The sequence below is a fragment of the Prionailurus bengalensis genome, chromosome E1 (genome assembly GCF_016509475.1).
Source record: "Prionailurus bengalensis isolate Pbe53 chromosome E1, Fcat_Pben_1.1_paternal_pri, whole genome shotgun sequence".
NCBI classification, from domain to species: Eukaryota; Metazoa; Chordata; class Mammalia; order Carnivora; family Felidae; genus Prionailurus; species Prionailurus bengalensis.
In genome coordinates this window covers 6,607,853-6,620,830 of record NC_057347.1, presented here as the reverse complement: position 1 = coordinate 6,620,830, position 12,978 = coordinate 6,607,853, and the positions used below count along the sequence as shown (strand labels likewise).

General features: G+C 44.4%; 1 protein-coding gene across 3 annotated transcripts in view; it reads right to left on the bottom strand.

Annotated features, from left to right (window-relative positions):
- Window positions 1–12,978, bottom strand: part of MYOCD (myocardin) — a 109,612-nt gene that overhangs the window by 59,408 nt on the left and 37,226 nt on the right. For 2 of the 3 annotated variants that reach the window (XM_043583151.1, XM_043583152.1), the window contains exon 2: window positions 6,329–6,394. In XM_043583151.1, coding sequence (XP_043439086.1) covers window positions 6,329–6,394 — 66 coding nt within the window. Of the gene's footprint in view, window positions 1–1,469; window positions 1,515–6,328; window positions 6,395–12,978 lie in introns of all 3 variants that reach the window. The other variant, XM_043583153.1, reaches the window with a different exon arrangement.

Sequence of the window (12,978 nt, the reverse complement as noted above, 5' to 3'; positions counted from 1 at the left end):
ACAGCAGCTCATGGGGTCGCCCCCTCCCAGGCTTGCAGGACAGAACCCAGCTCCTCAGTGTTCCAGAGGAGGACGAAAATGCAGCCTCAAAGGGCTGGTGTCCTGGGACACCAGATGGAACAGTGGTTCTCAGCGTGTGGCCCCTGGATGGGCTGAAGAAATGCCAATTCTCAGGCCCCACTTAGACCCACAAAATCAGAACCTTAGGGGTGGACCCCAGGGATTCGTGTTTTAATGAGCCCTCCTTGCCGATGGTGACGTACAAGTTTGAGAACCTTGGCTCTGGAGTTTGTAAGGCCAGTGTCTCCTGATCTAGGGTCTTTGGGAACACAGGAGTCCAACCAGGGAGTGACGAATTTCTAGGACCGATTTTCAGGATTTCAAGTAGCTGAAGAAGAGGGGTATGGGTGCCCAGAGAAAGGCCAATTGGGGCTGATGGAACTGTCACTTTTCAATGTTGCTACCTAGGATCCTAACGGCATGCTTTTGAGATGGCTGTTCTCACCAAAGACCAGCTGTTCAGTTTAAATGCCATCAATTCATCAAAAACAGACGGATTCATAATTTACAAATTTAGGGTTCTTTGGGCGTGGGGGCGGGGGTGGTGGAGACAAAACAATTTGAAACACAGGATCCATGGCAGTGTGGAGTATAACTAAAGTCGTTTTGGGTGACCGAAAATTTGGGAACTACCCTTCTGGGCTCCATCCTTGCTTAGTCTCCTCAAACACGTCTGGGAGTCTTCCTGCTGTCTCCCACCTGTAAAATGGGCTTAGAAATGCTTCTGTTTGCCTCAGTTTTAAGGACAAAGCGCATCGTGAGTGGCTGTCTTCCCGAGATATGTGCTCTGCGTAAGTGATCGTGCTTTGGAAATGACATTCCCTCTTTAGATTGGCAATGCGCTGCCCATTTGGTATCAAAGGACAGTCTCAGGAGTCTGAAAATGTAGCTTGGTTACATTTAAGACCTGGCCACACGCTTGAGGCAGTTGAATGCAACATGCGTGAATACTTTGGGGATTTCTCAGAAGACGACTGTGAAGACAAATTCAAAGGACGCCTGTCATCACCGGCTTACTGGTTTCCGAGGAACAAGGAACCAGAAAATGGGAGGGAAAAGAAAACATTTAGGGTTGTTGACCACCGCCCCCCCCCACCCCCACCCCGTATGGGCTTGCCAGGAAAATCCACAGTGCCTTTTCCTGACTCTGAATTTGACATGTTAGAAAGGAGAGAAGAGGCAGACAGATTAAAACCCTCGTGCCGTGTTCTGCTGAAACAGCCAACAGTGTGTGCTGGGGTGACGTAGGGAGAAGCCAAGTCAGAAGGATGCACTGAGAAGAGGAAGACACACTTTGCCCAGGCAACTTCTCAGAACTACCAAGAAGCTGCATGTGGTGTGGGTACAGGAGTTGCCCTAGTCATTCTCGCTGCGATTCAGGAAAGGCACCACAGAACTCAGGGATTTACCAGGGCTTTGCGGTAAGTATGAGGCTGCTGTGGCTGGAATTTAGTCTGCAAAACAAATAAAGGCAGCACCGTTCATAGACAGCTCATCGTATCTTTAAATCCATTTACAATGATCAGGTCATGGACCCAAGCTGCCCAGACGTTTCATCCTGGCCGGCGGTGGCTTTCTCGGACTTTCCGTGGAGATGCCGCAGCCACTCGGGGCCACCCGTGTATGCGGTTCTCTTCAGCTCTGTATTCCGGGAGAATGGGCTACTTGTTCACTCCTCTCCCGCCTGGGTTCTTACCGATTAGCCCCACTTTACTAGCAGAGGGAGAGGGAAGGAGAAAGTAGTTCTTTCCTTCCGTCCTTGAAGATATTCAGTCCCACGCAGTGGTGCATGGTCGTCTGATATCGCTACTCGAAACAACCAAGCAGGGGCGATCTGGGGCCCCTTCCAGACAGTAAGCATCTGAAACGGAACTCACGTCTGAGTCCTCTGTGCTCCACAGGGCCCTCCTCACAGCAGATGGTCAAAATACTACTGAGCTGCCGTGATCATTCATCACACCTACTCCACAGAGCTCATCACCCTTCTGCACTGAGGCTTCCCAAGTGGTTGGAATAAGGTGGTGTTAAGACTCCACCCAGGAGAGTGATGCCCCAGGAAAAGAATGGTGATGGAGAAAATCTGCAGGAGAAATGGTGAACAGATCCAAGCCCCACAGGTCCACAGGGGAGGAGGTTGGCTCTGTCGTAAAGCTGGGAGAAAACAGAGAAGGTAGATGTCTTTTGCAGGCTTGACCCCCAAAAGGGTGGGGCATCGAGGTGCTCCCTTTGAATCCTGGTTGGTGGTGCGGCACCTGGGTGGCTCAGTCAGTTGGGCGTCTGACTTTGGCTTAGGTCATGATCTCGTGGTTCGTGGGGTGGAGCCCCCTGCCCCCCCCCTCCCCCGTGTCAGGCTCTGTGCTGATTAACTCAGAGCCTGGAGCCTGCTTCAGATTCTGTGTCTCCCTCTCTCTCTCTGTCCCTCCCCTGCTAGTGCTGTCTCTGTCTCTGTCTCTCTCTCAAAATTAAAGAAACATTAAAAGAAAAAAATTGAATCCTGGTTGGTGGTGGCAAAGGAGACAACTTGAAATCTCCATTTGGAGAGGTGGGATTTTGGAGAGGGTATTTCACGGAGATTTTACGACTATTTTGAAAACGTGAATTCTACAATGGCATTTTAAATGTGAAAGCAATCTTAGAATCTGGCCTGCGCCCATGCTCCCTGGTCTGAGAGCCTCTTCCCACTGCTGAGAGTTGTCCTAGCAGTTCCGTGCTGGCCTCGGAATTCTGCCCTTGTTGACTAAATTCAAGGAACAATGGCTTTCCGTTCATTCAAAGCATCTGAAGGGGAAAATCCCCAGACCCATAATGGACAAAAGGAATAAGTAAATGCTTAAGAGAAGTGATTCAGGGGGGTTATATAAAGAGAATGTGTCCCTGGGTGCTGTAGACTGTTTCTCAGCAACAAAACCTGCAGGATACGTGCCCAAGAAGAAGGAAGGAGTTAAATTCAATTCATTTGGACCAGTTTCACTAGTCAACGGAAAGTGACACGCGGCTCAGTTCATTGGAGTCAGTAGGGGGAGAAATCTTAGAATTTCATCAGCAACGTCATGTGCAGCTGAAGCGAGATCTGCCATGGGGCGAATGCGGTGAAATTTGTCCTTCACTCTTGGTCATGGTGAGGCGTAGGTGATGATGTAAAACCTGACGCCATTTTGTGAGAACCATTGGGTTTCCCTTGGCATGTTCACACACACGTATTTTTAATTTTCCCACATCCCGACTGAATCTTTTGGCCACAAAATGCTTGATGAGAGGAGCGTAAGTAGGTGCTTTTAAAGTTCAAGCAATTCCTTTTGAATATTTGAAGAAAGAGCTCTACGCAGGGACCAGGATGTATAGGTTCTGCCCTCAGTTCTGTCACCATAGGAGTGGCACTGAGATTTAATCTAATATAAAACTTAAGACAAGGATAGCAGGTGTTTCTGTCGACCAGTTAAGAACAGTGACGCTACATAGTAATGATGTAGGGACAGTGAATAGTTTGCTTGGCCATCAGCCTTCAATGTAGGTGATTTATGACAAGTTTTAAAACTTGGTGGGGAGGGGGAGGAGGATTGCAGTTATTTCAAATGTTATGGATACAGTGAGATTATATCAAATAATTATGTAAAAAACTCCACCCTGAATTCTACTTCTGTGAGTTTCCTACCACCAATCCCCCAAGAATTTTGAGTCTGTTCAAGGGACTGTCTTGCTCATCGTTGTCCCTAGAGGGCCCAGCACACTATCCTGCACAAAGTCTGGTTCACAACAACATTTGTTGAATTTGATTGAATCGATGGGACCCTGAGACCGTCGCCTCTTCTTTGCTTCCCGGGATCAGTTGCCTTTACACACGAACCGTTAGGTGCCAGAGAAAACACACGCTGCTCTGTGCTGCATTTCGGTGGCATGTTTCATCTCTGACTGGATTGACAAGGCTAACCATCTCCGTCCCCAACCTCTCAGCAAGTGAAAGATATGTCTTGGGTCTAACTTCCTGAGAAGAGCTTAGTCGAGGTCTGTCCGGGTTGGGTGGGGCTGGCCGTGTGCACCTGTTGTGGGTTTGACATTTTTTCCACGGCAGAATCTATACCCTTAGGAAACCTAGTTGAGGGGAGGCGGCTGACGACCATGGAAACCGGATGACATTTAATTAACCTTTATCATTTTGCTGAATGAGAAACAAAAAAAAAATCATTTTGTTCTCATAGGACTTTCTCCCAGTAATTATCTTAATGGTTCAATGGACTAAGGATGCAAAATTTCCGTCGGGCGGTATTTCCTTAATACGCACATAATTTGGTTCTGGAAATCCTAGACAACAAAATATCATATCGCCATTGAACCCTACTCCACAAAGGGACACTAAATTTACAAAACATACATAGAGGTATTATTTTAAATTGCATCATAGGGTTCATTTCTACCTTTCCTAGGTGTTTTTTTTTTTCTTACGGATTTCCAAAGATTTAATCCCATAAACGTCAAAAACAAAAAAAAGATGGGGTACCTGGGTGGCTCAGTCAGTTAAGCGTCCGACTTCGGCTCAGGTCATGATCTCAGAGTTTGTGAGTTCGAGCCCTGTGTCAGGCTCTGTGCTGACAGCTCAGAGACTGGAGTCTGCTTCGGATTCTGTCTCTCCCTATCTCTCTCTCTCTGCCCATTCCCTGCTCACACACACACTCTCTCTCTCTCAAAAATAAATAAGCATTTAAAAAATTAAAAAAAAAAGAAAGGGGGAAATGAATTTATTCTTATCCAAATGCCAGTTGCAAGGCTCAGGCTCAGAGTTATTTAAGCACATGACTCAAGCTTTAGATAAATAAGGTGTGAGCAGCTTAAGCAGACTGAAATGTACTGGGTCTCTCTACCCCATGTGCCTTTCCAGAATCAAAGAAAAGAAACACCAGTGAGGGAATAGATTATTTTCATACTACCCAACTAGACGCGTTCCTCGTGTATCTGAGGGCATGCGTACAGATCGAGGCCCGCTGAGAGAGGATCCTGGTGGACCTACGCTGGTCCACAACCCACTCTTAGTGAATAACTCTTCCAGATGAAGCATAACCACGTCAGATCCTACACATTTGTAATAGGATTCCCCAAAACACTGGTCTGATCAGCTTTGAGTGAAAATGTAGTGATCTGCCCGGAAGTCTGCAGACTTTTGCGCTTTCCCGACTTTTTAGTGCTTCTCTTTAGTGGGCTCAGATGAAAAAGGCCAGTCAGATGTGGCCCTCTGGGTTCTCAACTCGGTCGTACATCTTGTGTGAGCGGGCTTTAAATTGCAGGGTGAGCTGTTTCTTTTGTGCTCATTAGCAAACCTCTAAAAAAAAAAAAAAAAGGTGTTCTCCTGGAAGGTCACCTGTGGTTTACTGTCGCTAGGGCTGAGCCATTAACAAAGAGCTATTTTTGAATTACAAAGGAAAAGGCTCGAAAAATTCTCAGTTCTCATCTGGCTCAGAGGCACGGACTATACTTAAACTTTCAGACCTTGGGTCATAGGGCTCTGTATTACGACCGCAGGACATTTTATCCAGGCCAAACTGGCTGCTTGTGAGAGGCTGAACTCTGAAGTCGTAGTCATGACGAGTCTGGATTTCTGCGGGAGTCATTATGGGTTTTGATTTTTAACTTTTGTTGGGGAAGAAAGTCACAAAGCATGACCTAAAGGGGCTTGAACTGGGACTTCATTCATTCAGGGAGGTCTTCTGTCTCTTTATAGATAATCAAGAGTTGGCTTTAATTGCTTACTTGGTGGGAAAATTTAAATCTATCTACTAAAAAAGATAATGACAATCCTCCTTCTTTGACCCAATTTATGGCCAGTAATTCAATATTATACCATTTATGCTAGAGTGTCCTTACTTCTCAGCCTTCCTTGATGGTATTCAATTAATTGCGGACTCAGGTACCCCAAATAGAACTGAGGTGAGAGGAGGGATAAGTGATGGATGCCTCTGGAAAGAGTGGTGATTTACATCCTATTCTAAAAGGAAGAGAAGGGTGAAGGGGGCCCACAGGGAATTGTACTTACTCTAAAAACAAACCCATCAACTGGAATTTTAGGTACAACCTACAGCATTAAAGGGAAGCCCTTGTAGGTGAGTAGCGTCTGGGGCAAAGCATCCAAGGTCTGGAGTTTCTGCAGACATAGCGTCTATGAGGATCTGGGGAGACCCACGTGTGGGCTTAGGTTCAAGGACCTCTGAGGTGCTTTCCAGCTCCCAAATTGTACGCCCCCATAGTAACAGGTCAGCAAACAAGAGACGGGGCTACTCACGTGGTGTTATGCCTTGGTTAGCAAGTTGTTCCTGGGTCCTTCTCTGTTGAAGTCGTAACTGCAAAACTTAGAAAACAAAGTGTTCGTTTGTAAGGTGGGCCGCGTGTGATTACGGTCATTTATATTCACATCATAATTTTTGCCCAGCTCTCCTCATTTCATTTTTTAGACCCGTCTCGAACGTTTGTGTCAACTACGTTTGTGTTTCTGTGGCAGACGTGGAGAAAGAAAAAACTGAGAGATGCCAAGCGGGTTGCAGGGATTTGCAGGAAGTCTGTGACAAGCTAGGGCTGGAACACCCGTGTCCTCTTTGAAGTGAATGTTGCTCTCACAGCCCTAGGCTCACTCTCTCCTCCTTATTAGCCACTTGGGGGGATAAACACCACCCAGTTCTGCTGGGAATTTGCCTGTGCTTTCGAAAGGGAGCCAGCGTGAAGAAAGCAGAGGCCTTGGGGTCTCACATGGGTTCAAATCTCATCTCTAGCGCCTTCAAAAGGCAGGTAATCCTGGGCAAGCTGTTACCCTTTCTGATACTCACTTTCCTCATCTGTAAATGGGAACGATGTGTTCCTGAAGGTGTTGTTATAAAGTCCGATAAACAATAAACGCAAGTTGCTTAGCCGAGTGCTTGGCACACAATAGTTCATCAATAAGCAGTGGTATTATGTGCATCTGGGATCCATTTGGAATTTCAAAGATAGGCTATTAGAGTCATGCTTTGCTTAGAAGAAATAAAACACTGTAAACTGTCCAAACTTTGTATTATAAACATTTATGTCGCTATTCATAGCGCAAATAGATTATATATATCATACACAATATACACGTAAATAGTAAAAAAAAAAAAAAAGACTATATGTAAAATTGTGAGTGTAGCACTTGTGATTTTCTCCTCTGCCCTCCTCCCTCTCCCCCTGAAAAATTCTACCTTTGGACACTTGGCCTCTCCCTCACGGAGAGTCCATTTTCTCAGGGAGACTCTACGTTTACCATGTTGGCTCCTGGGTTTGAGTGGCTCAGAATGAGGACAGAAAGAGCAAAAGTTTGTAAAAAAGAGGGACTGGTCTAATCAACATGTAATGAAAAGAGAGAAGGAGAGAACTGCTTTGAGGAAGAGAAAATGAGAATGGAGACACGAGCAAAAACAGGAAGGCTATGTGGACTGACTTTCAAGTGTATTTAGGATCTCAGTGAGGCTTCAGAGAAAATGTAGTCACAAGATCTCCTGGACGTCAGCGTCATGGGGAAAGATGATTTTTTAAAGTGCTGTCATGGTTTTGAATTGGATCATCAACCTTCTTCTTCGAGAGATCGATGCTGTTGAATTAGTTTTAATTACTTTCAGTTGCTAGACTGTGTTTCATTGAATAGCCTCATCTGACTCGGAGTTAGGACTGGACAATAAGGAAGACGAAATTATGTTACTTTGCAGGTAAATGAAAACGATACGAGACTTTGTTATTTAAGCCCTCCTTCGGAACAACCCTCCCACCAATAAAAACTGTAAGCTCTGAACAAAATATGAGAAATAACCACCTGGGGATTCTGAATAGGAAACAAAATCATGTAGGGTATAGAGGGAAGTTGAAACTTGGAGAGGTGACTTCCACGGGGGTGAGCTTCCTATTTGGGGGACAACTGAGAGTGACCTGGAGTCATGAAGTAGCAGGTCAAAAGCAACTAAAACTCTAACAGAAAACCTACTCATCTTTCTGGCCCAAGGACTCAGGGAAAGGAAAGCAGACAACCATGGCTGACCACCAGACTGGGGAAGACACCATGTACGGGAGAGAGCTGGAAAAGGGAGGGATCCCCTGACTATGTGTATGGACCCTCACAAGTTTCAATCTGGTCCTTTAATGAAGTTTCCACGGGGCAGACTCAAAGCAGCACGGCAAAGGTTTAAAATCAAAGTGAAACTTGAACCTCTGTGCACAGAGGCAAAAAAGGACTTAACGTTCGAATATTCAGGGTTAATTTTGTGCTCAAACCAAACAGAAAGAAATCACCAGTCTCCAGAGGATTGTGAAAGAACTCAAGGGTTTATGTAATACAAGACAGAACGTCCAGAATACAATCCAAAATTACTTTACATACAAGGAACCAGGAAAATGTGACTCATTTTAAATAGAAAAGACCATTAGCTGATGCTAGCCTTGAGACGACCCACATGTTGGAATTATCCTACTGGTACTTTAAAGTAGTTCTTTTCTTTTCTTTTTTTTTTTTTTCAACGTTTATTTTTTATTTTTGGGACAGAGAGAGACAGAGCATGAACGGGGGAGGGGCAGAGAGAGAGGGAGACACAGAATCGGAAACAGGCTCCAGGCTCCGAGCCATCAGCCCAGAGCCTGACGCGGGGCTCGAACTCACGGACCGCGAGATCGCGACCTGGCTGAAGTCGGATGCTCAACCGACTGCGCCACCCAGGCGCCCCTAAAGTAGTTATTTTCAACTATGTTCAATGAAGTAAAAGAAAACATGCTTGAAATGAATGGAATGACAGGATATCTCAGCAGCAAAATAGCCACATAAAAAGAAACCAAATAAAAATTAAAACGTAATGGTAGGATATCTATACTCTAAATAATAATAATAGTAAATGCTAATAAATATAAATATACTCTAATAATAATAAATCCATGGATGAGCTTATTAATAAAAGAATAAATATCAGAGGAATGAATCAGTAAACTTGAAAATTGACCAAACTTACGAAGAGAGAGAAAAATGATGGGAAAAAAAACGGACATACAGATAGCCCCACGGATCTGTGCAACGATATCAAAAAATCTAACATCAGTCAATTAGAGTCCCAGAAAGAGCGCAGAGAAATAACTAATAGCCCAAACATCCCACATTTCATGAAAGACATAAATTCACAGATTCCAAAAACAGTCAACAAACCCCACACCAGCCATATTCACAGAACACCACACTTAGACACATCACAATCCAATGGCTGAAAACCTAAGAAAGAGGAAATCTTGAAAGCATCTAGGGAAAACCAACACAGTATATAAAGGGAAACACCGATTCTCATCAGAAACTATGGAAGCCAGAAGATAAAACGAAAACAAAATGCAAAGCAGAAAACAAATGTCAACTCCAAAGAGAAAATGTCCTCTAGAAATGAAGGTAAAATAAAGATGTGTCCAGGTAAAGGGAAAGGTCATTTGTTGCCAGCAGATTTTGCTGCAAGAAATGCTTAAGGAGGGGCGCCTGGATGGCTCAGTTGGTTAAGTGTCTTACTTTGGCTCAGGTCATGATCTCATGGTTGGTTTCGTGTGTTCAAGCCCCGTTTTGGTCTCTGTGCTGACAGCTTGGAGCCTGAAGCCTGCTTCAGATTCTGTGTCTCCCTCTCTCTGCCCCTGCCCTGCTAGTGTGCTCTCTCTCTCTCTCTCTCAAAAAAAAGAGTAAATAAACATTTAAAAAAAGAAAAAAGAGGGGCACCTGGGTGGCTCAGTAGGTTAAGCGTCCAACTTTGGCTCAGGTCATGATCTCACAGTTTGTGAGTTAGAGCCCTGCATCGGGATCGTGGTTTGTGAGTTCGAGCCCCGCATCAGGCTCTGTGCTGACAGCTCAGAGCCTGAAGCCTGCTTCAGATTCTGGGTCTCTTCTTCTCTCTGCCCTTCCCATGCTCATGCTGTCTCTCAATAATAATAAATGTTAAAACAATTAAAAAAAAAGAAAGCCAGACAGGTTAGGGGTGCCTGGGTGGCTCAGTGGGTCAAACATCTGACTCCTGATTTTGGCTCATGTCTTGATCTCATGGTTAGTGGGATTGAGCCCCACGTTGGGCTCTGCGCTGGCAGCATAGAGCCTGCTTGGGATTCTCTCCTCCCTCTCTCTCTGCCCCTCTCCCACTTGTATGTGCGCTCTCTCTCTCTCTCTCTCTCTCTCTCTCTCAAAATAAATAGACATTTTAAAAAAATGATACACAGGCTATATCAATATCAGATAAAAAAGACTTCCAGTCAAGGAGTATTATCAGAGATAAAGAAGGGACATTTTATAATCATAAAAGGGACACTTCATCAGAAGACCTAGCCACTATAAATGGATAGGCATCAGGGGCACCTGAGTGGCTCAGTCGGTTAAGTGTCTGACTTCAGCTCAGGTCAGGATCTCACGGTTCGTGAGTTCGACCCCGCGTCGGGCTCTGTGCAGACAGCTCAGAGCCTGGAGCCTGCTTCGGATTCTGGGTCTCCCTCTCTCTTGGCCCCTCCCCAACTCACACCCTGTCTCTCTCTCTCTCTCAAAAAAAAAAATAAACATTAAAAAAAATGGATAGGCATCTAATAAAAGCCTCAAATGAAGTAAAAACTGACATTATTAGAGGGATAAATAGACAATTTCAAAATCATAGTAGGATATTTTAGGGTCCCCCCTCAACATTTTATAGAATAGATTTAAAAAAAATCACTGATGACATTGGGATTTGAACAATTATCAATCATCTTGACTTAATTGGTATAGAGCACGGTGTTCAATAACTTAATATTTATTTATTTATTTATTTATTTATTTATTTATTTATTTATTTATTTTGAGAGAGGGACGGAGAGAGAGGGAGAGAGAGATTACAAGCAGGCTCTGCACTGTCAGCGTGGAGTCCGATGCGGGGCTGGAACCCATGAACCACAAGATCGCGACCTGAGCCAAAACCAACAGTCAGTCGCTTAACCCACTGAGCCACCCAGGTGCCCCTAAATTTAACATTCTTTTAAGGTTCACATGGTACATTCACCAAAGTAGACTAGGCCACAAAACAAGTCTTAATAAACTTTTTTAAAAGATTGAACTCATACAGAGTATGTTCTCCGATCTCATTGGAATTAGTCAGAAATCAAGAAGCAATATGCTACTTAGGAAAATATTTGGCAGTATACTTCTAAGTAATTCATAGATCAAAGAAGAAATCACAAGGGAAATTAGAAACATTTTTTTTATTAAAAAAAATTTTTTTTTAATGTTTATTTATTTTTGAGACAGAGAGAGACAGAGCATGAATGGGGGAGGGGCAGAGAGAGAGGGAGACACAGAATCGGAAGCAGGCTCCAGGCTCTGAGCCATCAGCCCAGAGCCTGACGCGGGGCTTGAACTCACGGACCGTGAGATCGTGACCTGAGCTGAAGTCAGACGCTCAACCGACTGAGCCACCCAGGTGCCCTGAAACACTTTTAATTGAATGATGATACGTATACAATATGCAATTTATGGGATACAGCTAACACAGTGCTTCGAGGGAAATTTAAGAGTTTTAAGTGGTTATGTTAGACAAGAAGGAAGATTTAAGATAAATGACCTAAGTAAGATACTACCTAATAAGCGAAAAGAACATTCAAGGTAATTGAAAGGAAGGAAGTATTAGAGCAGCAAAATAGAAATCAGACAAGAACATAGAAAATCAACTAAGCCAAAAGTTGATTCTTTGCAAAGACCAACGAAATTGGAAAAACCCCTAGCTAGATTCATCCGTAAAAAAAGAGAGAAAGAATAAATTTTACCAATATCAGGAATAAAAAAGATGGGTTATAACTACAGACCTAAAAGGATACTAAAGGATTAAAAAGGAAAATAGAAGAATATCATTAACAATTTTGTGATGGGGCACCTGGGTGGCTTAGTCGGTTGAGCGTCCGACTTCAGCTCGGGTCATTATCTCACAGTTCGTGAGTTCGAGCCCCACATCGGGCTCTGTGCTGACAGCTCGGAGTCTGCTTTGGATCCTCTCTCTCTCTGCCCTTCTCCTGCTCATGGTCTCTCAAAAATCAATAAACATTAAAAAAATTTGGGGGCGTCACCTGGGTGGCTCAGTTGGCTAAGCATCTGACTTTGGCTCAGGTCATGATCTCAAGGTTCCTGAGTTTGAGCCCCATATTGGGATCTGTGCTGACAGTGCAGAGCCTGCTTGGGATTCTCTCTCTCTCCCTCTGTTTCTTTCCCTCCCCTACTTGCACGCACTCTCTCAAAATAAATAAACTTAAAAAAAATTCTGAAAAGAGAATTTTTGTGCCAATATATTTGACAACTTAAAAAACATTTTTTAAATGTTTATTCATTTTTTGAGAGACAGAGAGAGACAGAGCACAAGCAGGGGAGGGGCAGAGAGAGAGGGAGACACAGAATCCAAAACAGGCTCCAGGCTCTGAGCTGTCAGCACAGAGCCCCACTGGGCTGGAACTCATTGACCATGAGATCGTGACCTGGGCTGAAGTCGGACGCTTAACCGATTGAGCCACCCAGGCGCCCTGACAACCTTTTAAAATGGAACAACTTCTTGAAAGCTACAACTTATCAAAATACAAGAAGAAACATAAATCTGAATAGTGTTGTGTAACTAAATTGCATTGATTATTAAGAACTTATCCCCTTACAAAATCCCAGGCCCAGATGGTTTGACTGGTAAATTTTTTTTAAATTTTTTTTTTTTCAACGTTTATTTATTTTTGGGACAGAGAGAGACAGAGCATGAACGGGGGAGGGGCAGAGAGAGAGGGAGTCACAGAATCGGAAACAGGCTCCAGGCTCTGAGCCATCAGCCCAGAGCCCGACGCGGGGCTCGAACTCACGGACCGCGAGATCGTGACCTGGCTGAAGTCGGACGCTTAACCGACTGCGCCACCCAGGCGCCCCTTTGACTGGTA